The following is a 27,112-nucleotide window of genomic DNA, read 5'->3' as shown; positions in this document are numbered from 1 at the left end:
TTTTTTTTTTTTTTTTTTTTTTTTTTTTTTTTTTTTTAATAATATTTAATATTTTTGTTTTTATACTCTAAATAGAATATTAGAGTAGTTAAAAAAAGAAACGCTAAAGCTTAAAACAAATTTTCTTAAAAATAATAATGAAATTATTTTCATAACAAAGAGGAAATTTTAATTTTTCTTTTTTTTCATGCTTTGTGTAAAAGAATCTAAGAATAAATAATGTACAACCTATAAAATCTTATTGTGAATATTACGCTGTACAATAATTAAAATTACTGAAAATATAAATAAATTTAAAATACAAATAATGAGAAAAATATATATATTTACAATATGTAAAATTATACATGAATGTATTGAAACTAATTAATATCTTGTTTTCTTTTTTATTTTTATTTTTAATATAGTGAAGTAAAAAATATGTGTACTATTGTTGTTCTTGAAGTGGAGTGTTTGCTTTTTTTTGTTTTCTCAATGATATCAATAATACTTTCGAATTTGCATTTATTATAATAATTGTATAGAAATTATTAGGTAGTCTGGAAATTTTTTGCGGTTTTTCTTGCTACCTTTTTCATATAGCTCAAAAAATAATTACGTTTAAAGGTACATATACATATACCTGGGTAGACCAGGCTTATGCTTGTTTTGCAAAAATTCTTTCAAAGTGATCGGTTGTGTTATAGTAGTCGTTGGACGTGGTGAATTTGATTTGAAAGATCAAAGTGACCATATATATTATATATGTGTACATATGTGAAAGCTTTATCGCGTCCTGCTTGGCCAAATGCCATTGATAACATCTAACTAAAGATTATGATTGAAGTTGACTGACATATATTTAACAACAAGTTTATTCCTTATATATAAAAATAAATATAGTGAAAAACCGCTAGAAATTTCTGGACTACGCAATATTATTAGTGACATGCAGTGAGCTGCATGATATTCGTTTAAAAAAGGACCGGCAGATTTTTATTGTAAAGAAATTTTCCTTTCGTTTTTAAGTGTTGCTTTCTGTCCATCTAAGGTGTTTGTCTACTTATTAGATTCATTCATTAGCATTCCATTGTAAATGATGAATGAGAGTGCGAGAAAAGTTTTAAAATGTGAATTTTTGAATTTTGAAGTTCGGCAAAGTTTTGATCTATTGCCAATTCCTCCTGGAAGAGAGCAAGTATCAAATTCAGATCAAATTTTTGCTTTTCAGGTTCTCTGGTAAATAATGAGATAAGGTTTCTATTAGTAATTTTATAGTAATTTATGCTTGGTTTTATGATGGCTTCTCTTGGCTAACCAAAGACATGCAGTGTTCAATACAATATCAAGTACATATTTACAAAATCTCAGCCGAACAAAGTGACAAAGTTTATGGGCGAATACTACGGCATTGCAAGTATGTATAACTTTTGTATGTATAAAAGAGAAAGAGGTAAATATGTGCCGATGGTCGGAAGCATGACATACTATGTCACTACCAATACTAAAGCGTAGTTATAACATTTTCAAATGCTGTTCCAAGTTGAGCTGATCGTAATCCATAGCTCAAGTGAGTTTAAGAGCAAGTTTGATGTTCTTGCGAAAGTGTGAAGAATAGTGATCGTGACATTCGGATTTGGAGAATTGATGTAAATGAAATGGGGTCTTTGATGTGTACCTCCTTATGCTTTACAAATATTTGACAGACTTAAAGGATAAATTAAAAAAAAAAAAAAAAAAAAAAAAAACATTGAAAATATCATTTTGAAGACATCTATTGTTATTACTTAGTTGAGGTTTCACATATGTATAAAATAAATGTATATATGTACAAGATCGTTGCGGTTGTTCTTTTTTTTTTCAGTGATATTCGAATGGTTTTTTTATTTTTTTTTCATTTTTTTTTGTTAATTTTTTTTTTTTTTTTAATATGCGTTTTTTATATTTTTGCAACATTTTTCTTCGTCTTATTAAAATTATACTAATTTCGTAAACACTTAAAGTATGCTACACAAAAGAGAAATATTTAAATAAAATAAGACTACATTTTAAGTATAAAAACCGTTATAAAGAAATAATGGCACTAGGAAATAATATTAATGGTTCTGGTTCGCGCTTGTTTGTGTTTGAGTTGTTTTCGTTTTGTTTGTTAACGTTTAGCCATAAAACCCCAATCGATAACACTCGAATATTGATTTAAATTATAATTGTTAGAATTGTTGTTATTATTGTAATGATTATTAAATAATTGCATTTGTTGCCAGTCCAGCCAATCGATATCACTTTTAAATTTATAAAAACATTTTCTAGGCGGTTTGACTTTAGTGTTTTTGAGATTTTGATGCTGTTGTTGACGTAAAGCCAAATCCCACCCTACCGTACCTTGTTGTTAGAAAACACGATGATTGTTTTTTGAATTAAGGAATGGCTTCTCCTCATTCATCTTCTCGAGATTACCACTCAGTGTGGGATCTGGTCTTCTTCGTTTAAAGAAGCCGCAACGCCACATAGCATACGTGAACAAAGCCAACAAGAGTAATCCTCCAATTATCGCTAATATAATAATCCATAAGGGAGTGGTTGTGTCACGTTGAGGATCCAATAATTCAGGATAGGCGCGTGTTTCAACCTGCGTTATGCAATTTTTTACATATCGTATGATCGGAAGAATTATATTAAAATCAAACATTTTCAACTTACCAACAATTGTTCGGTGGCATGCGCTTGCTCAACGCGAAATTCTATTGGTATTTGGACTTTAGCTGTCGATATAATGCGCACTGCATCAGCTCTTGGATGTTCCGAAACTAACGTTGAATTCCACAGCCTGGCCTTAACATGCACATACGCCTCCGTATTGGCGGGCATGTTATAAAATTCACATAATATTTTTATGCAATATGCCGTCGCTTTATTGCAATCTAATTCGACAATATCACGTTTCTTATTTTTATTCTCACGAAAGTCCATAAATCGTTCGGGTCTTATAATACGTGTTAAAGTGTCACGCGGCAAACGATTCAAAATGGATGAATCGTCAGATATGCGATGATGTGACTGCTGTTGCTTACTGCTCGTGTAAGCCATTTTTTCATAATGGGAAAAAGTTCGATGGGGGAAATGGGTTTTATTAGCCAAGGGTCGCATCATATAAGGAGCAGGGCCCAATAGAAGTTCGTTTGCCATAAAATTTGATTTATATTTGCTGATCAATTTTAAGGGATTAACATATTGGGCCGCAACAAAACATTCGCCTTCTTTGATATTCTCGATAATGGGTATCTCTTCCAAATACAATAACCATTTCGCACGTGTATCCTGTTCGCTATATATCTGATGAGGCCAATATATTGTCAATTGGACTTTCGGAGCTTTCCAGGGTCCTTCATTATAGATCTGAGGTAAGAAAATATTAACATTTAATATGGGCAATTTTTTAACGCTTCTAATACTCACTTGATAAGTATGCATTAGCTGTGAGCCAACATCTTCCATTTGCATCATAGCGTTATCTAAGCGCACTTCACCGCTATAGAAGCTTTGCTCGGGTCTAGCCCAACCTTGTAAGCTTAATTCAGCTCTTTTAACTACGTGAACATCCAGCTCGACCCGTGGCTCTCTTCCATCAAAGGCTGTCAAATTTGAGGTGGTGTTCGCGAAGATGTCAAACGTTAGCTTCCGTTCATCCAGTTCCAAGCCGCTAGGATCAAAACGCACAGACAATTGAGCCGCCGAGCCACGACGCATAGGATTGCCCAAACTACAGGCTACCACGGTGTCGTTGAAACGATTACAAATAGCCGAATTCTATTAATTACGAGAGGCAAAGCCATTGAAAATTTTCAATTTTTTTGAATTCAAATCGAGAACGTACCGTTTTTATTGCTGCTATGTATTCGACGCTCTTTTGATGCACTATAAACAATTGCGCTTCATAAGCGGAATCTGCCGTGTTTTCTACATTGATGTTGACCCGTATCTCTTCTTGTTCGCCTAATATTAAAGCATAATTTTCATCTGAAAGGAGGGAATTTTTTTTTTATCATTTTTTTTGTTTTTTTTTTTGTTTTTTTGATTTTCTTCGCTTACTTTCCATGTTCAGATCTAATTCTGCGTCGAGACGTAAATTACTTTCACATGTATCATCTTCGCCGCAATCTTTTTGGAACGTTCCCTCAAATTCAACTTTCGCTTGCGTCTGATCGAGTATGGGGTTTAAAAATTTTAGACCAGAATCCGGTAAACGCGTTTCTACCAAAGTATAATTTAATCTGAACTTTAGAGGACTTTGTATATCGCGGGTATTTTCTTTTATATAAGCGGTTACTCGCTGACAAGACAAGCGGCCATCAGTAAGTACAGTCACTTCACGTTTAATAACGTTACTGCGCTTATTATCGCGATCGAAGAAAACTCGAGAGAATTTCTTATTACCCGCGAATGTCTCTGCCTCTACGGTATACATTAATCTTAAGTTTTTGTTAGCTGAAGTCTGTTCTAACGGGTCGATCGAACAGCAAGCCTCAAAAGTGAAACAAGTCAAATTAGTAAAGGCATCGGTAATACAACCTTGCTTAGTTGGATCAATATTTTTTACTTCATTGCTACGCGCACGAGTTTGTATGCTTATAATAGGACGAGCCAATAAAGCGATTACGGCTGACGAATTGTAGGCCCCTATTACTACATCGGGATAGGAATTGCCATCTAAATCGGTACCGCCCGCTATAGAACTGCCGAATGTCTTAATGGCTTTTGGTAATAAACCTAAATCTGATGCTTGTATTCTCTGCGCCGGTTTACTTAGAAGACCATCGCTGCTGCCTAAGAAAATATAAACTACTCCGTCGTCTTCATAAGGCGCGCCTATTGCCAAATCCTCGCAATTGTCTTTATTAATATCACCGATATTCGCCAATGCAGAACCGAAACGACTTTCAAAAGTGCCTGTTAATTTTAAAGTTGGCCTTGCCGGCAACTGATCATCGGTATTCTGATAAATGTAGACAGCACCGCCTTCCATTTTCATAAAATAAAAGGGAGCAGCAACTATGAGATCAGGTTTTTGGTCGCCATTAACGTCGGCCGTGGTTAATTCATAACCAAAACTTGAAGCAAATTGTTCGCCTTCTATAATCATTTCTACCGGTATGGGATTAGTGTTAGCTTTATTAAATATCACCACTTGACCGTGGCCATTGGAGCGGGGTGCACCTGCGGCGTAAGACATGCGATCGCTAAAATAACGACCTCCTGTCACTGCCATACCTAAATAACTGTACTTATCAACCGGTGACGTATTATCCGAATGATCACCATAGTACATATTCTTGTCTCTCTCCAAGTACTCCCCGCCAATTTCGGTAACAAATACGGTGCCACGCCAAGTAAATGGTCCTGGCGTACCCAAAACCATTGTATTATCATCCAATAACGCACCAGAAGTGCCCACTTGACAAAAGCCATAATCCTCGTGGGCTCTGAAAAGGTATAAAATAAAATTTTTTTTTTAATTTTTTTTCATTTCCTTAATAATTTTTTATATTTTATTTAAATGCGCTCTACATTCCGGCAGTTAAATTTGTAAGGAATGTTAACTTTTCTTAATTACTTTTTTCCACGAACAGCAAACGTTTATCTTTGCTTTACGCTAATTTAGATAAGTTTACGTTTTTTTCGCATATTCTATAAATAAATTAAAGTTTGTCACGCAGTTGTTTACACTCTCATGAGATCTCTTTCGGTTAATTGTAAACTTCACATCACTTTAACTTTGACGGTAAGGACGAAATTACATAAAGCTATGTTCGAATATTGTGTTTATCCTAAGTGAAGCTAATCTCCTTATCGGAGACGAAAGTAGTGACGTGCATGTAAGATTTTTGAGTTGTCCTGAGATCGAACTTTAAGCTGCACGGGGCCTAGGTGGCTATTCACTATGTCAAGAGTACATGCGCCTGGAGACGACAGCATTGGTGTGCTGCAGATTGGTGCTTGCCAATCGCTCTCCGGTCGGAAGCTTGCATATTTACATACATGTGGAAACTGCGGTGGAAGCTAGTATGTCGAGTCCCCAGTTTAAAGGCAGCAGTTAACCAATGGGTGAGTCCTGACTGCTGGATAGGGGCCTTCAGGGGGTTATAGTAGTGGTTATGGTTTCTATCATTCCTAAAGCGAATGATTAGAGGTAATGATAGATAGGCCTTAAGACTTCCCAGAGTGCATTTATTGAGCCATACATAATAAACATATCTGGTTTCTCCAGTGCAGTTTACGAACCTATCTTATAGGAAGGGCGCCGGTTACGCAAAACTAACCCGTGTGTCATCGGGCACCGTGAAGTTAAACCGTCAAGGCAGTCTACCCACGTTAAACCATCGAAGACATAAAAGTTCTCCTGGGAAATGAAAGCAAACTTTTCTTTCGCATTTCATCCCCTTTCAACTCGATCGACTTTAATCCGCTTGTCTTGAGAAATTGTTTAGAGGTATAAAAGGAGATAAAATGAAAAATAAAAAAGAAGGGAGATGCTTCCAGGCAGATTGAAGATCGTGGCTATTATTTATTCATATATCATAGATCACTCCATAGATGCTGTTGTGTAATCAAGATTGTTGTCAATTTTCTTTGAGATTTTCAACTACTGCTACTAAGGAAGCTTCATGTTTATATCATTTCTCAACTTGAAGAATCGCATCAATTATACAAACAAAGAAACATTTTTAACTTGTAAGAATATTTGCTTGATGGCCTTAACTGTATTTATATGCTACAAACCATTCAATGTGTTTAATATATTTCCCTGGCAGGTATTAACAAATGGAAGGTTTTTTTTTTTTTTCATTGTTTGTTACCAACCCTGCTGACAAACACGCCTTTGTTGCAGCTAAGTTACTTAATGAAAAAATCCTTGACACAATTTTCGAAAATATTAAAAAAAAATAAAAGGAAAGTTAAATTTAAAGTTATTTATATTTTTGCTCGAATACGTTGAAGTTGTTAATATAGGGGTGAGCATAGTTTAAGATCGCCCGGGAAAATCTTGCGAATCCGCGTTGACCGTTAATAAGGTTTATAAGAAATATATGAATTAAGGATTTTTTCTTTTTTTTTGCTGGCTTAAAAGAGGCTTCATTAGCTGCAAAAAGTTTTTCAAGCTCATCCCGAGAAGTGTGTCTATGTTAAATAACTAATAGTTGGGAAGTTATTGCCTAATGTCGGCAGACTGGTTGATTTCTAATTTCTTTAAAACTCTAAGAGATATCTTAAGATAGTATTTTTTCTCCACTCAAGCATGACGGGAATTGTTGGAAAGAAGTGAAGAAAGGGAAAGAGATAGGTAGGTGGCCGCAACCAATCGCGACGTGCTATGCCTTTACTGATTGAGCGCTCATCGACCATGGTGTACTCTGTCGCATTGAGATTTGAAGCCGCGACCACTGGCTTCGCAGTTGCGATTCTTATCTATTAGGCTACTCTTGCGGATTAAGTGTAGCTCGATTGAGGCGGAAAAAGTCTTTAGAATATTTAGTATATTTTCTGTCGTGAAGTGTAAGTTATGTGAAGAAAATTATTCGATGAGCTTGTTTTGAGAGTGTTTTGATTATCCTGAGATGGCAGACAGTTCGACAAAAAATAATAAAGAATTTGTTATGTCAAAAACATGTCTATAGCAAATGTGCAAAATTTTGAAATTTTTTTAAAAAAACTCACAGCATAAGTTGTGAGCATATTTTTTGAACGCTCAAGTATTCACAAATCGAACACGAATAAATACGTTTTTTTTTTTAATAGTGCCACATGCCTCTCTATATAGCTACAGGCAAGTGGAGTAAGTGGTTTTTTTCTTAGATTCACCTTTAAACACAAACTCTCTCTCTCCCCTTTCACATTGCATGCCGGGTAGTCCCGATGAGAATAGCTAACTGCCTTGTCTTAGGAATTTTTAATAATTTTCAAAAATATATATATATATATTTTCTATACTTGGATATATGCTTAGAGATCTCTCTTCATATATATTACAATTCTATCGTCTTTCTCTCCCTCCATTAGAAAGCAATTGCCAAGCGTTGTTTTTCTTTTTGGGCGAAATATTATATTAACGTGAGGTTGTCTCTCTCAAAGCAAAATAAAGCAAGTTTCTAGGAATTATCAGGTTAAAAGGTAGGAAGTAAGCAAGTTAGCAATTATCATAATAAAAACTAAGAGATGGTAGTTAAGAAGAAAAAAAAAATGTCAAACAGAGCTTAAAAACGATGGTTCAGAGACTTGATTTATACAAGTCTCGGTTAATAGTTTAGGATGAATAGCGATTTAGATAATCCGGGCCATTAAGTTTTCTGCTGATGCGATACAATTTCTCTTGGTCATGAGCGGGATTAAAAAGCATAAAGATTACGAAATGCGAATTGCGATTGAAATCCTATATGAACTTTTGATTTATTGTTATTGTTGGGTCGGTATTCAATTCCTCTTATAATTCACGCAATATAGCAAAGTTATGATTAGCTATAGGAATTGTATTTAAAGGCTCGCAATTCATGAAGAATAATTTCAGATTAACGAAATATTTGATCTATGTTAGATTTGAGTATAATCGATTTTATATCTCTCTAGGTATGAAGAACGATGACTTGACGTTATGGTATGAATAAATGAACAAATTAAAGAAATATTAAGAAATACCTTTGAACTGTGCGACCTTTGCATGGCTCATAAACTTCCTCAAGGCCTAATTCGTTGGTTAGCACATAGCACAGACCTTGGCCATAACGATTTTCACGCACTTTAGTTATATAACGATGAGCGCATACTAAAACCTAAAAGAAAGAAAATCAAAAAAATATGAATAACAGAATTTTATGAAAACTATACAAAAATTAAATCAAATGGGCGAAATCGATCGAAATATATGCCCACTATACGATGTAAACTGAGAGCAGCTTCCTTTTTTAGAAGCAATTGAAAGGAAGAATTGGTTTTTACCAATTTACCAATCGCCACCCATAAGTTATAATAGAAAAATGTACATAGTATGTCTAAGAAAATGGAAAAAAAACGGCCACGCCTATTTAATTTTATATCGTGTAATAAGTTAAATTTTTTTTTTTTTTAAAACCATTACAACGTACGAAAGCAAGATTCAAAAACCGCACCAACTACATAAAGTCAAATTCGAAGTTTATGGACAGCCATCTGTCCGTTTACGTAATTCCCGATCGCAAAAATGCTAAAGGATTTGGAAACGAGCTAAACTTTTCAAAAGACACGTCTACGACGCCCATAAAAATACTTTAATTTCGAAAATAGAAAAAATCAACCACGCCTACTCTATATTATAGACCAAGGAAATTTATTTATTTTTTTTTTTTGATTTTTCTTAGGATAACGGTGATGGGTATGAAAGTTAATCTGTGACGACAGAATACAAACTTCGTATTTGTTAAGAGATCGACTGGCAAAACTCATTGGTTTTAATCGTATTCACTTTGTCGAAGTGCTTGCAAAATCCAGAATTAAGATTTCAAAATCTCATAAGTCATACATATATACCATCATATTCTGAATCGATATAATCATGTTCGTCTGTCCGTTTGCGTAAAATCTAAGGCAAATCGCTGGCATTCTGTTGGCCGTAAAAATGAAGATAACGGCTTGGATAGACGCTCTTGCAGACGCAGATTGGTATTAAAAAAAAAGGACAAATTTGTTTAAGGACGCGCCCCGTTGTAAAGCATAAACTGAACGTAACTTTCTTTCTGCTCAATACGCATAAGCTATGAAAGATAAAAAATTGAAATTTTGTAAATTTACTTTTACGCGGACGCCTATTATTCGTGCTTAAAAGTGAAAAAAAAAAAAAAAACAAAAAACCGGTTGCATTTTCGTTTTGCTTTGGCGTTTTCTAGTTATTACTCACACTCAAGGTGAGCAAGACAAATTGTTGGAAATTATTCTGTACATTCTTCGTATGAAGATGTACAAAAAATGCGTTTATTTTAAAACAAAAATGTAGAACGAGGCAGCTACGTTTTCTTTTAACAGTACAATCGATTGGGCATCAAATAAAGGAAGTTTACCGAGTAAAATAGAATAAGTAAGACGTGCGCGAATTTTGAATGAATTACGATGGAAGTCACAACTTGTTGGATTAACAGTTCCCTCGATATCGGTATCGAATAAGATTTTAATCTGATCCAAAGTAAGCAAGTTATTATTTTATAGCATGCTTCGGTCGCATTATCTGTCAATCTGCGGCGGATGTTAAATACACCTAAGAGTATAATATTTTGGATTTTGTCACTTTTGTTACTTTGTAACGCTGTATTTCTGAACTGAAATTTTTCCCAAGTTCGCTTTGAATGTGGGTGGCATTGCTAAGTAAATAATACATGTAGGCTTGAATTCTACATATATATATATATATATATATATATATATACATATATATATATATATATATACATATATATATATACAGTCCATAGTTCGATGTCCATTATCCTAATCAATATTGAATAAGCACTCCGATGATTGGATCCTGTCTCCTTTTCGCAAAATTAAGCATTTATTTGGCCGACGATCTAAAATTTCTGTACATTCGACGATTCTACGCACAATCCATATTTTTTGTACGCGACACAATTTAAAAAATATTTTATACTAAATGTTTTGAAAATTTTTATCACTTAGGTAAACAATAAAATTGTCTTATATAAAGTAGGCAAAAAAAAAAAAAAAAAAAAAAAAATTGATTTAAAAGTCACATAATTTATTTAAGCGTTACCATCGATGATAGCAGGAGACTAGAATCTGGTAACTTAAATACAATTTGCTAGCAATTTACCTAAAACTTTTACAACTTTTTAACACCACCGTAGCGAAGCGTGAGAAATGAAGAGCGGTGGCTATAAAAGAGATTCAGCGCCAGCCGAATATAATTTTCTTATTTGTTTTCTATGTTCACTTATTAGCGGGATATGATGAAAAGCAAACTTACCTTACTACCTAAGCCTTGTGACCTCACGGTAACGCCTAGCCATTGGCCTTCTTTAATTTCATCGTCTGATGGTTCCGATAACTCTTCCACACCATCAATATCGAAAGCTTTCAAGTTTTAGTTTGGTTGGGAGGCGGGGAGAAAGAAGGGTTTTAGACGCGGGAAAGAAATAACAAATAAGAAATTGGAAAAGAGAAAAAAAAAAAAAAACGTCTATTAAATTAACTTTGACTGAGCTAAGAGAAGTAATAATAGAAATGAGAAATATTATAGTTAATTATATATATTTAAACAAAGATTAATAACATTGAGAAGAGAGCGAACATCATAACAATTAATATAATATTTACAAACAACAATAATAATAAATATTATTAATTAACTTTTAAACTTTTATTATTATTATTATTATTATTTTTTTTTGTTTTTTTATTATATTATTTGGTTTTTAACATACAAACAAAGTATTGATTTGTGCGATATGTGTGGCTGTATGTATATATATATATATATATATATATATATATGTGTGTATGTGTGTGTGCGTGTAAATTAATTAAATTGAATTATTTTTGTGTAATTATGTAATAATAATATTTATGCATTCAAGGAGACCATGTTTTTCCTTTTTTGTAAAAGTTTTCATTTATTTCATATAAAATACTATTTATTGTTTTCATATTAATTATTATATGGATAACGATGGATTACATTATGTGTATGTACACGTATTTACAAAACGTCTATGAAAAGAATCGTTTTTTATGAAATTTTTATGTAAATAAATCAGAGGAAAAGCTGAGGAAATACCCAACGAATCCTTTGAAGGACTTTTACTGCGAGACTGTGATCTCCTAATGCCTATCAGCACTAACTGTTGGCACGATGTTGACGAAACGAATAAAATTGTAGCGAAAATGTGTTTAGTAATAATAATAATAATAACAATAATATTGCGATAATGACGATGACCTAGTGGTATATGTTTAAAAACACAAAAAAAAAAAAAACAACAATAAAAAAAAAAACAAAAAAAAAATCAAAAACGTGTTGTACATTTAAAAACGATTTGATATATGTTCGCTAGAGAGTCTATGGGCAACAGTAGCTAGTTTCGCTTTAAGAGCATGGAAAATTGCCATTAAGATAGTGGGTAATCATGCATGATCGTAAAAACAATTTCGTAAGATAACACCCAAGCCAAACAAACAACAATTGTGTGTAGTAGGATCGAGCGTGCGAGCTATCGAATGAGCGAGTGGCGATCGAATGGAAACGATCAATCGAAGCGTTAAAACGATTGATTGTTAGGATTGCACAGCTATCAAGTAACATAGCTAGCATACAGTTGAATGATTGATTAAATAATTTGATTTTATTATTTTTTCATACACATACACATAAATCTATCTATCTATCTATCTATCTATATGTATGAAAGGGAGTTTAGGTAAATGAATTTGATTGTTTAGTTGCAATAAATGGCAAATTGTTGCCTTCGATTGTCTTAAGTAAATCCAAAATTGCAGCAAATTATTTACGATCTAGCGTCGCTGTTATTATTATTATTGTTGTTGTTGTTATTGTTGTCGTTGTGGCTTTTGCTATATAAACACAATTTAAGCGCTCTTTTTGAGAAATGATCTATAATGATCGTACTGAACTTGGCCATGAGGTATAGTAAACACACAACCATACACATACATATGTATATATACATATAGATACATATATATATATATATATATATATATATATATTCATATATACATATATACATATATATATATATATATACAGTTTTAACATGCTTGTTGCCTTTTTTTATTGTATTTCTATGCTTTTATATACCATACATATATATATATGTATATATGTATATATGTATATATACATGTATACATGAGTAGTTAGTTGTATGAAAAGCATTAGTTTTTAATGTTGCTTCAATGGTTTGGTTTCTTTATTTTTTTTTTTTTCTATTTTTTCTGCTTTTTTTTTTCAAGAGCGTAGGCTGGTGATTTTCCATTATTGTTACTATTCGCGTATACAAAGAATTGCATATAATTTTCTAAAGGAAAAAGTCTTTAACCACTTTTTAAATCTTGCCTAGCACTACGACGGTGCATACGGCAAGTAAATAATTTGATTATGTTCACACAATTGTTGACCAAGTGAAAGCTTTAGCCTGATTTTTTTTTTTTTGTTTTTTTTTTGTTTTTTGATTTTTTAATAAACCCACATCAAAAATTTCCTTTTATAAATTTATGTATGTACAGCTGTTTCGCTTAAGTTTGTATCGTTGTGGGTTTGCGTAAAACTTAAAATTTATTTAAAAAACCCACATTTTCTGCTTGCGAATTTTCCATTAAATGACAAATATATTGAAAATTGAGTGCAAAAGACCCATAAATCATTGCATGAAGAGCAAGCGATCATATATTGATATATTGGTGGCGAAAGTCATATAATTTATTATGTCAACATAGATATAATAATTATAGTATTTTGGAAAGTGTCAATTATACATATATCGTATCAATGATTTTCAGATTGACACGCAACCACATGCATATATATGCTAAGAAATGTGCATATTGTGACAATTTTATTTATTTCGTAGATCAAACTGTTCTTCTTTTAGGTCACGAGCGAGCGAGTTAGGTTAAGGTTTCTTTAAAAAATTTCCCAATGAAAGCGATAGAATGCTTTAGCTATACCGCTTATAACACTTTTGACACGTATATCGGTTTGCGCATCGAATTTGAAATTTTTTGCTTAACTCCTTAATCAAGTACCGTATGTAGAACTTTGATCTGTAAGTTTGTATATAGATACGCTGACTTTTCGGGTATTACGTATGAGAGACCCTATGATGATTTATCAGTTGTATGTATGACGTTTAGCATGTGTTCCTGTGCATATCGCTTGGCGGTCCGTATCATACAAAGTATCTTAAGCCTTAAGTATAAACTTATATGCACATATGCATATAAAGCAAGATTGAAGATCGGCCAACGATGGATGACCCGTACGAAGGTCAATTCATAAAATTGTACATACATTCATACATTAGTTCGTAAGTCATTCCATGCGTGTCGTTGATCGTAACGACATCTCGATTCATTCGCTAATCGTTCAACCGACTGATACGTCGATTTCTACATGAACGCCGTAAGCAGGTTTGCACGTCACGTTGTTTGTCGATCGGATGAACGTATGCAAGTCCGTGCACAATATATTGAATTTTACAATGATTTGTTTATTGTATGACGTCCGCATATCAATTTGTAAATTATTCAATCTGTCGCGTTAGACATCCTACATTATAAGTCATAAGTAAGTCGACACATTTTGCAAAAAGATTAAGCAAAAAGGCTGCAACCCAAAGTCTGCAGTTTGTAGAGAGGTTTATATATAGATTCTTAAAAAAGTTTTGCAGGTCGATTATACGCCGTATCCACATTCATGCATTGTTTCCTACATCCAGTCCCTAGTCCATAGACACGTACCTCTGTACATCGGTGTGAACATAAGATTGTTTCGAAGCATCAAAGCAAACTAAGATCCTGTACAAGTGCGGAATTTAACTCATATGCTCATAAAATTGTCAGTCATCATTTCGCATTTCGCATATCACTTACCTTGATCTGTATATTAATTCAATTATAATTACGTAGATTCGAGCATTTGCCTCCACGTAGAGAAATTCTTCGGTCTCTAAAACAACTCCTGCATCGATTGACTGGATCAATACATGAAGTCATGACGTTCTTTAAAAAAGAAACTCTAGATGCAAGAGCGAATGAAGTTAAAAAAAGCAACAACAAATTTAAAATACTTTCCTTATAAAGTTTACAAAACTTTTCATTCATATAAAATTTATATAAATATTATAAGAAAAAATAATTTAATTTTCTCTCTGCTCTATATATATATATATACCTCTGCAATTTTCAATATTCCAAAGACAATGTCGTTTTCTTGGTTTTCTTCTTTCAATGCAAATTTTCAATATTACATAATATAAGGGAAATTTTAATTGGATGAGTGAAGTTTTAGATCTCCTTTAAAAGTCAATTCTAAAAGACAGGACGCGAAATGTCAATAGATCACGATATCGCAGTTAGCTAGACTTTAAAAAGCAAGAAAGTCTTTCTGCCTATTTGCAGCCAAAGGATCGAAGGGAGAGGATTTACCGTGTCGTTTCTATGTACCGCATATACTATAAAGTGAGACTGAGAGTGAGCAGAAACCGCGAACGAGGAGAAGAGAAGCGTGGAGCAAACAAAGGAAAGCCTTTCTCATTCACACGATTCGTATTAGTTTTGAATTGTTTGCGATAAGTTCTTACCCAAGCTATGTTTGAGTAGACACTATAAATAGTCTGGAACGCAAGAAACACGTGGAGGATGGTAGCTATGGTTTTTACGGATTATTGATGTGTATTATTAGGGTTATTAGGTAAAAAGTGAAACACGAGTTCATTAAATTGCTTTATAAGGACTAAAAATAGATTGAAATTTTTCTTATTAGCCTTTAAGCTATTGGTTAAGTTATTGAACTTTCTCAATGAATCTATTTATTACTTGACCATTTGCTTATTAAGAAATGTGTGACGACACTTAATGATGGCAAGTGAAGGAAAATTGTTTCAAATTTTAAAACCAGGCCAGGTTCCACTAGCAACAACCCTAAAAGCCTTTGCTTGTTGTTCCTTTTAGAATAGTGCGTTATAGGTGAAGTGATCGAAAAAGTGATCCAATCCGAACAGTTTTTAAAAGCGTTCGTCCTTATTCCCAAATGGATCGATGTACTAATTTTAACGTGTAGGTTGAACACACAAGAATATGAGGAGAACGGAGGGACAGACAAGCTTAAATGGATTCAGAATGTGATTCTTCGGAGTGTTGTTCTGAGTATGGAGGGACAGATAAGCTTAAATGGATTCAGAATGTGATCCTTCTTAGTGTTGTACACATCCGCGCAAACATAATATGCCCTTGCGTCAGAAGTGTTGTAGGGTGTAAGTGCTAAGTGACAGTCGATATTTATTAATTGTTAATCAAATTTTATTTCAACTATTGCTGGAATTCGAAAGCCTAGCTTTTGCGATTTTTATTCATCGGTTTTGCTAACGTTCAACTCAAGGCTGACTAAAGTGAAGTTCTCCGATTTTAATCTTCACAATTATAAGCCCTAGGAATCTACTTAAGGGGCCATGATATCATATTGTGGCCTATGTTTTTTGTCACTTTTCTTGGTTCTTAAATGATTTCTTAAATAATTCAAAAGTTATATAAAGGGCTTTTGCGTGGTTTGGTTGAGCTGAAACTTTGAACGTATCGACGTATGTTATCTATTCCGTGATTGCCTTGAAATCTGAACTACATACAGCGTTAAAATAAAAACTCATATATCTTTTATGTCAAATATTTTCAAAAATAGCCCGACAGTCATTAGGATTTTGAGTTATATTTTTAGAAAAATGCTTGCTTTGTTGTTTTAGGTGCAAAATCGCAAACTGCTGTAGCGCTGAACCTGAAGCTGAAGCTTAACAGAAGCCAAACAAGAAATGGGCTTATTCCGGGAGAGCTGTCACGAGCTTCTTTTCCTTCCTTCACTTGCATTTTAATACAAAAACATGAACATTTTCATATATATATATATTTTATAAAGTTTTAGGGAAATTAATTTATTTTTATTGAGCGCACAACGTATGTTTGTACGTAACTGTTACTTGCCCTTACTTACAATTTTGAAGGATATTTTAATTGAAATATACTCACATAATTTGTTGATAAATTTAATTTTCACATTATTGAATAAAATCTCATCTCTATTCTAAATCTGTCTTTATAACGTATGTTAATGTATGACAAGACTATGTATGAATGAGTTTATTCATATGTTAGATACGTATCTGCAATTAATGCTTATGTGCATCCATTTTATCTAAACCAACTATCTGCATTTGTATCCGTATATATATATATATATATATATACATATGTGAATATATTTAAATTTGCTTTGATGTTATAGGAGAAGATATTTGCGCGTGTACAGCTTAATACTAATATTAGCGAGAATGTTTTGCATATTTTCTATGGTTTCAACATGTTTTCTTTTACTGTGCATATATGTGTTTGTACATGTGGACATATAGGCAAACATGTAACGGTATATCTACGCTTATAAAAAATGTCTACAGAGACCGCAAGAAGCAGAAGAAGAAAAGGAAAAAAAAAAAAAAAAAAAAACTAAGAAAATACAGTCCGTAAATATTCAAAACATAAACAATAATAATAATAATAATAATAATAATAATAATAACATAACCGCTGAATATTGGATAGTGAAGCAAGGAAAGATTAACCAAATGTAAAAATTGTTGGCGACGAGGCGAAGAAGAGAGTTGAGTCAGTGGGTTATAAGTACTTGTGGCATATGTATTATATATGTGTGTGTGTGCGTGTGTATGTGTGTGTTATTTTCCTCTTTGTTTTTGCGACCATATAGTCCATGCAATATAGAAAATCTATCACAACGAATGAATGGCCGCAAATCTTGTTAAAACTAATATCGAAATGAAATGAAATAAAATGCAATTCAACAGTTTGTCGCTTCTGGGTAAATATAATATTTTTTTGGTTTTTTTTCTCTTTAAATTCTATTATAAAATACTTGTACATGAGTATTTTTTTTTTTTTTTTTTTTTAATAAAAACACACACACAGGCAGACACAAACATACACGCATGCAATTGTAAAAGATATCAAGAAACACACACACACACACATACACACACATATTTAGCGAATGCCATCAAAATATGTTGATAAGTGTGTTAGATATGCAAGCTTAGATAATGTATGTAAAGCACGTGTTTTTCAACTTGGAAAGAAAAATAAATATTTAGACGTAAATAAACTTAATCAGAAAGCGTATTGCACGTACATACATGAGGCATACATTCGTATATAAATGTTAAAATATATGTTTGCATTTAAGTTGTTGTTTCGGGCGATTTCTATGCATAGTTTTCTATGTTTATATAAATAATTACAATAAGTAAGAATAATAATAACACAGTAGAGCGATACACACATTATACTTAACCATATTATGAATTGCAAGTGTTTTTTCCCCATTAAGGCTACAAATTTGATATGCAAAATGAAACAAAAAAAATGTTAAAACTCAGTTTGGGTCAAGTTTTCTTCTCTTCTCCTAATCACTTCTATGCATTTTATTAAGAAAAAACGAAAATATTACGTAGTAAATATGATCTTTGATTACGAACATATGATTAGATATACATCGCATAGATCGCAAGAACTTTTTCCATTTCGCATTAATTAATCCATAAATATAACAATGGCGGGATTTGAAGGATATAAGAGATTTATGCCCCTGACTATGAGGAACAAATGATCAAAATTAAAAAAAAAAAGAAAGAAAAACTCGTTAAAACAGCCTAATCAAAGTTCCTTTTCAATAAATAAACAGATTCGTTGGTATTGTGATCTGTTAACGAAACTATGTGCTTTACAGATTAGTTATGTAATCAATGGATTCATCAGTTATTGGTAAAAAACATTTACTCTATGCATAAAAAGTACATTTTAAAGTCAAGAGGATTTTTTTTTAAAACCGTATCGCCATTCCAGCGGCGTCATCTATTTTTGGTCGCCTGGACCTCCAAACATATATTCTTCATAAGTCTTCCGCTAAATGTGTGCAGCGAAAATGTAGAAGCGGGGCTGTATCGTTGAAAAAAAAGGATAGTGAGCTCTGTGTATCTGTGGTAACCGTTTCGATGACCTTCACGCAGTGAACTAGAGTTTCGTGTCATGGGCATCTGCATACTTTTGACTTTTGAATTCGGTAAGTGAATAATGGATAAAACGCAAATTTTTGCTTGAAAAAGTGTCGATTGAAAAACTTCTACGTCGCATTGAGTTTAGAAGGTTTCTTCTAAGTTCAAATATGGGGTCAAAATGCAATCAAAATTGTGACCGAATGACTGATCTTGTCATCTTCTATTATTGCAAAATTCATGTTCTAAATATGTTGTTATTCATCAGTTACGTCTTCGCGATTATTCTTCAACAACGTTTATATCACACGTGAACTCTTCGAAACGGAATAAACACTAAAGTTGTTTCATTAATTAAAGCGTTTCAATAAGAAATTGATTAAATTGAATTTCAATATTTGGCGCAACAATGCGCAATCATTAACAACCTTATATGTAGGACGGTACAGATATATACCCGTGTTTTTATCTAGCAAGAAACCTAGACCTGCAATAGTCGTGTCTTCCGGCTTTCTTTCTTTCTATTCATTTGTTCATCCATCTATCTATTCATCTGAATATTTTTCGGCTATTGATAGTTTTAAAATCTTAAAAGCATAGAAGAAGGTAGGAGAGAGATAGAGATAGATATATAGATAGATAGCTAGATAGCTAGATAGATAGATAGACAGAGAGAGAATCAGGTAGATAGTGAGGTAGAGAAGTAGGGACAGAGAGGAGGAGGAGGAGGAGAGAGAAAGCGGGAGAGAGAGAGCGCGAGAGAGCGAGAAGTAGAGAATTGTTCATTTTGCTTTTTGATCTTTTTCCATTTCCTTCTGCGATGAATCCAAATGGATGACTGCAAAGTTTCTCACGTGCCAGGAATTCGTATATACTACTATAACCTAACTATAACCTAAGTCTATCTGCAATTTCATTTAAAAAAGCTAAGTCGTTTTATCTCCAGCAGATATCTATTTCTAGTAGTTATTACATAAATTCTCTTTAAAAATAATTTCGCATTTCATTTCAAATATAGGGTTTCTAAAACTCACCTTACACACACATATGTTAGCGCATAATTTTACGGTACGTAAATAGCAAGAATTCTAAAATATAAATTTCGAAAAAATTTGTAGGCTTTTCTATATAAGATTTCGGGATCTTTTCTTATATGTTCTTTTCTTCTCTTTTTTTTTTTGATTACAATCGACTATAAAATCAAAGAATTCATTAAATGTTTTTATTGTCACGAAAGTGATCAAGCGTTAAACACCACATAAATTTATAATGGCTTCGGGTTGACTTTCATTCTTTTTATTTATGTATTTTTTTTTTTTTTTTTTTTTTAAATTTTTATTGTATACAGACAGGCATTCGTTGTTCATTTTTAATATTTTTGGGGCTCTTGTCTTCGACAACATTCAACGCATGGTTTATTTAATCGCATTTCAGTCAAGCCTTCAGTGAGAATAAAGTGCAACAGAATTTTCTAAAATTGCAGATTTTTATGGGCGTAAAGATTTTGTTAAATCTTCACAACTGAAATGCTGACAACGCGAATCTGTTCTACTATCATTATTCTTTCGTTTAGGGTTCCATTTTTTCTCTCATTTTTTGCGTTCTTTCAGCTTGGGTGTCATCTTTCGCGCAGACTGTTTCAATTTAACATAGCTTGCGTTGTTATTAGGTTTTTTCGTTTTTTGTTTTTTTTTTTTTGGAGGATGTTGTTGTTATTTGTGTCAAGTGCGGTTTTTTAATTTTCAGCATAATATTATACTTTCGGCTTAATATTTAGCTTTATGTTTTTTTTTTTTTCTTCTTTCTTGGTTTCAAGTTTTTATTCTTTAGATTTGTTCTCCTCTTTTTGTTTTGGCATTTTCATTTTTTGCAATTCCTTTTTTGCTTAATATACGACTGTCGCTTATGCTTCATTAATATTTGCGAGGACCCCAGACTGTTCATTTTACGCATTCATTTTTATATCCATGACTGTTGAATAAGGATAAACTGTTTTCGTCATGCAGTTCGTAACAACAGCAAAAAAATCGAAAAAAAAGGAAAAAAAAACGCTTCAATAAGCAATCAATTGTTGCAACTGGCAGTCCCGTATCTCTATCTTACACCTTAAAGAATGGAAAATCAACCTTGAGTTGCTCGAGCAAGCCTTTTTTTGCGATCGTTAAGCTTAATACATCTATATTCAGCGAGGACTCGTTGTGTTGGGACCTTCACATGCCCAATCAAACCTTCGAACCCCAACAACAATATTAAACTCTTTAGTATGAATGATTTATTAAAAAAATTTCCTAAATTCAATAATTCTCTAACAAACATATGCTCAACAATAAAATTAATCCGCGCTAGCTACTACGAAGTGTGTTGCGGATAAGATGAAATAAATGTAAGCAAAGACACTTTTCAAAAGGTCAAGTCGTAAAGGCGTAATGGTCAATACGATCGAAAGGTTTTCACTTGCATTGTTGGTAGGATAGGACGGATCAAAATTATATAATGTTCGCCTATTTCATCATATGTTCTTTAAAAATGTGAATATCTAGAGGAAAAGATTGCATTTCTTTTTGCGTTGGGAAACCTAATTTTCGGAAAGGCGTCTTAAGCTCGGCTTCGTTCAGAAGAAAAAGCTTCGATAATCCAAATTTGTCGTAGTGTTTTTATTCCGTTCGTCTGCGCGTTTGTCCATCTGTTTGTGTGCGCAACTGTGTGTAGTATTTGTGACAAACATTCTCCCGTTAGCGAATATGAAGATACCGCTCACAAAATTTCAGAAGAATTCGGAAGTGACTTAAACTTTTTCGGAGGCACGTTTAAAATGCCCCCACGCCTATGTGACAATAACTTTTACAAAATCAGCCAGCTGTGCCCATTCCATGAAAACTTAGTTCTTTTACCTTTTTTTGTCCTTTTTAGGATAACGGTGAGGGGTATCAAAGGTTCTGTCACGACCGAAGCTTATTTTCGTAATTGTTATTATTGTGAGCGCCCATTACATCACTACTTTGACAAACAACAATTTAACGACACCACAAGTTCATATTACCCCGAAGACTTATGGATCTGTTCATAGTGTGGCCATATATGTGGAGTTTATTGAGTGATGTGATATGAGTCCTCGTTTTTATTAAAGAAACTTTTTATGGGAAGCGATCAAAAAAATGATCCCAAATCACCCAAAGCTTTCACATTCATGTACGTTATTAAAATATTGTCTCTCTCTGGTTCTTGTCGAGAAGCATTAAAAATGGGAATGGGAAGCAAAGTTCTCGGTGAACACGTTAATAAGAAATCGGGATTCAAGGTTCGGATTCATAGTTCATGTGCAGTCGTGAGAATTACAGCGAATGTCCGATATTGTTGTCAGTTTGGGCTTCGTCGTCGTTTGTACAGCATCAACCAATTTTCGACCGCGATATGTTTTGCACATTATTATCGGACGTGTGATCCGTTGTCTTTGTTTTTTACCTATCTTCGAAATCGCAATCTTTCACTTATATAACTTAAGGTCCTTTTTGTATCCAATCAGATGGGCAGATGGTGCTGGTCTTTTTCAGTATTTTGGCGAATTTCGTTGGCGTTATCGACAAGTGATCGAGCAGTGGAGCGGGGCGTCTTTATATCGAAATTTTCAGAATGAAATTGAGGGAATTATTTGAATGCTGCTTTCAATGCAGCCACGAATATATTCGCAGTGCAGTCCGAAACGTCATCGCTTCCGTAAAATGTGTACGAAGTTATGATAATTTTTGACGGAATCAAAAAGTATTACAATGTTTTCGTTCTTTTTAATTGCCTGCGAACTAATACCCTTCACATGCATTACTGTATGCATTAGAATTATGCGACTCTAAAGCAATCTGTTGAAGAAGAACGCCACGACATTTTTCCTAAAACTACCACATTACTACAACAGGATATATAAATATATATACACATCTATAATGTGATCTCTCATTGCTAGATGGCACGAGGTAGTGGTAGCTTATGCGAAAATCGTAATGTATGGCATCATTTCGACTTTCGGATGACTACAACAAATTTTCGTACTCAAGATTGAAACTAATCCGGAACGATCCCAAGCGTTTCATTATATTGATCTAGAAATGACTTCAATCGGCCGTCACACAGGGTGACGCCGTACTTGGCAGTTGTCCTAAGGCGAATACCGTTTCCTTATCGTCGTGCATTTTTTTTATTTTTTAAATTTCCTTAAATACTCTAAGTCTGCCACGACAATGTTAGTAAACGTTAGCAGAAAGATATAAATAATCGCTTTAGATTTAAATGCGGATAAAAATGTCTGTTTAATTTTAAAGTTATTTTCATCGAGTCATAAAAAAGAAAATTTAGAGCAAAAACATGTGCTACTTGCATATATTTCTTTGGCAAGATTCCAAATGAAATTCAATAAAAACGAGAATAAATGAGTAAAAAATAAAAAATTGTATAATCATAAAAAAATATTTTATATTCTTTTTTTTTTTTTTTTTGGAGAATGTTATTAACAGAATAAATTACTAATAAGTTAGGGGGAAAAATTAAAAATATTAAAAAGCAACTACTACGAGCCAGAACGAAATAAAAAAAAAAAAAAAAACAAGAAAAATGATATGAAAAAATTGAAGGATTTGGGTAACAAGGTACATAAAAGCTAATATATCTACAAAATTGTGAGAAGAAGAAGAAGAAGAAAAAAAATAAATAAAGAGAAAACAACGAGGATAACATTATTATGAATTAATAGCCATGCCTTGAATGGTAATTATGTGCTTTTTGTACATCGATATATATATATATATATATATATATATATATATATACAAATATATTTACATAGGTATGCATCGGTTAACAAGAACGAAAGCGATATTCATTTACAATCAATTATTGGTGTCTGATGCAAAAATGTTTTGTGAGTTAAATATTAAATAAGAAAACGAAAATAAAATGAACAAAAAAAAAAAAAAAAATTATTTAGAGTGAAGAAAAAAAAGTTTTGTGAATTTTTATTAAACTGAAAATAAATCAAACAAATTGATCGTTGGGTTAATTATGTTTGTATGAAAACAAATAAAGCACCCATACCACTTACTAGGTTCATAGACTCCTTCAGGCGCTACAGTTTAGCAAGTAAAATATTTATTTGGGTTTTTTTTTTTTTTTTTTTTTTTTTTTTTTTTTAAATTATTTTTTTATGGTTGCGTAATGATTGTTTATTTAGTAAAAGTTTAATTGTTTTTTTTATTTTTTTTTTTATTATATTATTTTTGTGAAGAGGTCCATTATACACAGAGGAGAATAGAGATCGGTATACCGTGAGTTTTGTTTTTTAAGCGTTGATTTTTGTTTTTGTTTTTTTTTAATTATTTCAAATTTAGAAAAGAAAAAAAAAAAGCAAAAGAAAAAATGAAGAGAAAAAGATAATGAAATTAAACATGTCAGAATATATAATATAAGGAATTACTTATTGCATTTATACATAAATACGTAACAAAAATGTAACGTGTTTATCTCTCCTATACCTCTTATAACCTCTGGTAATAACTAATTATTCATGGATCAACGTTATATTATCAAATATCGGTAGTGATTACTCGATCATTTTGTAAGGCGAAACTGCCACGGACCTATTGGCTTAACTTATATAAATTTTTTTCGTATACTTTGTCGAAAACTGATTCGATTTTTACGCCTATAACTAAAATATTATTATTAAACTGAAGTCGGACAAAGATCGGTAGAAACTTTAGGTGTCAAGTAATTGACGATATTGCGCACATATGTTTAATATCGATTGCGGCCATCCGCAGAAATATTCCGCACGGAATTATGAATTGATTGACATATTCAGGTATTTTAGCAAAAACTTAATACCGATTAAAAGTCAAATAGACGCACTATAGCAAAAAAATTTGCCTATAATAACGAGTAATGTATGTTAAAAACTAAGCAAGAGCACTATAGCGCGCCATATTTGTGTTCGTTTGCGAAGTGGTCGAAAAAGTTGTTCGATCTGAACAATTCGCCCAAAACACGTTAGTGTATCAAATTTTTTTTTTCAAGAAATTTGATCGACAGATATGTCAGAGTAACAGTTATTGGAACTGTTAGGCTTTGCAAAGAGCGACAAAAACTTCTTCCCTATACATATAGGCAGAGTTTCATAGTTAATGATAAAGAGCAGGATTATTATGATTAGGTGAAAAACGAATTTGTACCGAAAGTATCAGAAAATTCACGGTTTCATTGCTAAATCGTATCACGGGCCAAATGTTTTTATTTTATTCTTTTTGTCCAAACGCAAATGTTTGGAATTAAAAATAAAAAAGCATTTTGCCGGGCAAGCGTTAAGCAGGGCACACTTTTCACGCTATAGTGCTTTTCGAAAAAGATTTTTTTTTCAAATAAATTTCTGCTCTTTGCTAAAACTTGCTTTCCTTCTAGTTCTTCTACGCGAAATAATACATTTTTGTTTTCTTTCTTTTTTGTATTATTTACAAAATCTTTCGTTTTTTTTTTTTTTTTTAGTCACACTTGGTTTTGGTTAACAGTATACTTGTTTTTACATATAAAATATTTAAGATTTTCTAAAGCAAATAAAAATTAAATATTTTTTTTTTTCTTTTTTTTTTTTTAACTAACTACTAGTTTTGGTATTCATTTATTTATAGCTTTCAATCTTTTAATAACAGAAAACAAAAAATGATTGAGAAATAAATAAATAATTGTTTTCTAAAATCTACAAAAAATGTATACGTTTGTTAAAATTATTTATTATTTACAAAATTAATATTTTGTAATATTTCACGATTTTCTTCGATTAATTTTTGATTTAAAAGAAAAAAAACTAAAAATTATTGGTTTTCATTAGCAAATTAATTGAAAAAAAAAAAATTAAAATATTTTTATTACTTGATATGATATATATACATATATATTTATATATATTTATATATATATATATGATACCGAGAGTACACATTTCCAATTAATTTTTAAAAATTTATTTTTTGTTAGAAATCCACGTATAACATATATATATATATATAAACCATTACTATTATTACTTAGCCTTATTAATATGAACAATAAAAAAAAAGACTATCGGAAATTTAAGCTCTCGTCAAGGTCCTCACCCCAAAAAGAGTCGTAAATACATGAATGTAGCTTAAGTTTAGATTAGGCTTGACGATCGAGATTTATACGTGAGGAGGTCTTCCCCAACTCCCTTAAAAGGTCGGCCTAAATACTAGACGATAGTCACCATATTACTTGATCGTTCTTTTTTACTTTATTTCAAATCATATATAAGTCCAATGCAGTCAGGCTTTACTAGATCTAGATACTAGATCTGTAGATCAAGTCAATTACTTTTCTACTTTATTTTCTATCCGCTTTTTATTTATTAACCTAGGGGCCCAAGTAAATATCTTCTGTTAAGGCTAGAGGCGTTTCAAAGACTGGACACGTTGGGAATAATATCGGCCTGTCGCATACTTTCACGAATATTAGTAATCGCGCTGTTATTGAAGGGGCAGTTATGTGTTTATAACGGTAAGGAAGAGAAAACTATCTACGAAAGAAATTCCAGCAATAACTGCAGCGATATTGAAACTCTATGCGGCAGAGCATGTTGACAGAATGTGCAGCAACGATGGGCACACGACTCTAAAGGAAGGTGAAAACCCACAACCTCATCTCAAACGTAGAATAATGGGTGTGGAGAAAACACCGAGAAGTTAATTTCTTTCCAATTCAATTTTTTTAGTGTCCATGGAAATTATTCAGGTTATTTGCGCCGCTTCAACTTACGAGCGCATAATACATGCCACCTGTGCCCAGACACAAACGACGATGCGCAGTATATTGTTTCCGTCTGTTCGGCTTGGGCGTGCTTGAGAAATAGGTTTTTCAGATCTTTAGAATTACGTCGGGTAACTTGCTAGCGATCTTATTAATAGACACCGATAGATGGAGAAATGCGCCGAGGTTTTGCAAGACGTGCTTCGATATAAAAACCCATCAAGGCGATATCCGAACGCCTAATCTCAGGCGAACCGGGTAAGGTAGGACGATAGAGTGAGGATCAAGAATTCATAAGGATTCATCTTGACGCAATGCGAAATCGGTTTCGGGATGGATCTGACCTCAGTGTGGGGCAACTAGTTGGCAGCGCGTTGCCACTACTTCCGAAAAAAAAGAGAAAGGTAAATAGATTGATAGATAGAAAGGGAGAAGAGAGAGGGAGAAAGAGAAAGAGAAAGAGAAAGAGAGAGAGAGAGAGAGAGAGAGAGAGAGAGAGAGAGAGAGAG

The 27,112-nt window shown here is 32.7% G+C and overlaps 1 protein-coding gene across 2 annotated transcripts in view; it reads right to left on the bottom strand.

The window, feature by feature from the left end:
- Positions 1 to 1,891: 1,891 nt before the first annotated feature.
- Positions 1,892 to 27,112, bottom strand: part of LOC119632696 (integrin alpha-PS1) — a 140,555-nt gene continuing 115,334 nt past the window's right edge. The window contains exons 3-10 of one of the 2 annotated variants that reach the window (XM_038025740.1): positions 23,893 to 23,916; positions 10,982 to 11,088; positions 8,668 to 8,801; positions 4,069 to 5,459; positions 3,854 to 3,996; positions 3,436 to 3,786; positions 2,680 to 3,375; positions 1,892 to 2,608 (exon numbers count right to left, since the gene is read on the bottom strand). In XM_038025740.1, coding sequence (XP_037881668.1) covers positions 2,369 to 2,608; positions 2,680 to 3,375; positions 3,436 to 3,786; positions 3,854 to 3,996; positions 4,069 to 5,459; positions 8,668 to 8,801; positions 10,982 to 11,088; positions 23,893 to 23,916 — 3,086 coding nt within the window. In that variant the 3' untranslated portion in view covers positions 1,892 to 2,368. The remainder of the gene's footprint in view (positions 2,609 to 2,679; positions 3,376 to 3,435; positions 3,787 to 3,853; positions 3,997 to 4,068; positions 5,460 to 8,667; positions 8,802 to 10,981; positions 11,089 to 23,892; positions 23,917 to 27,112) is intronic. The other variant, XM_038025750.1, reaches the window with a different exon arrangement.

The sequence above is a fragment of the Glossina fuscipes genome, unplaced genomic scaffold (genome assembly GCF_014805625.2).
Source record: "Glossina fuscipes isolate IAEA_lab_2018 unplaced genomic scaffold, Yale_Gfus_2 0, whole genome shotgun sequence".
Classification (NCBI taxonomy): domain Eukaryota; kingdom Metazoa; phylum Arthropoda; class Insecta; order Diptera; family Glossinidae; genus Glossina; species Glossina fuscipes.
This window is presented reverse-complemented; position numbering and strand designations above follow the sequence as displayed.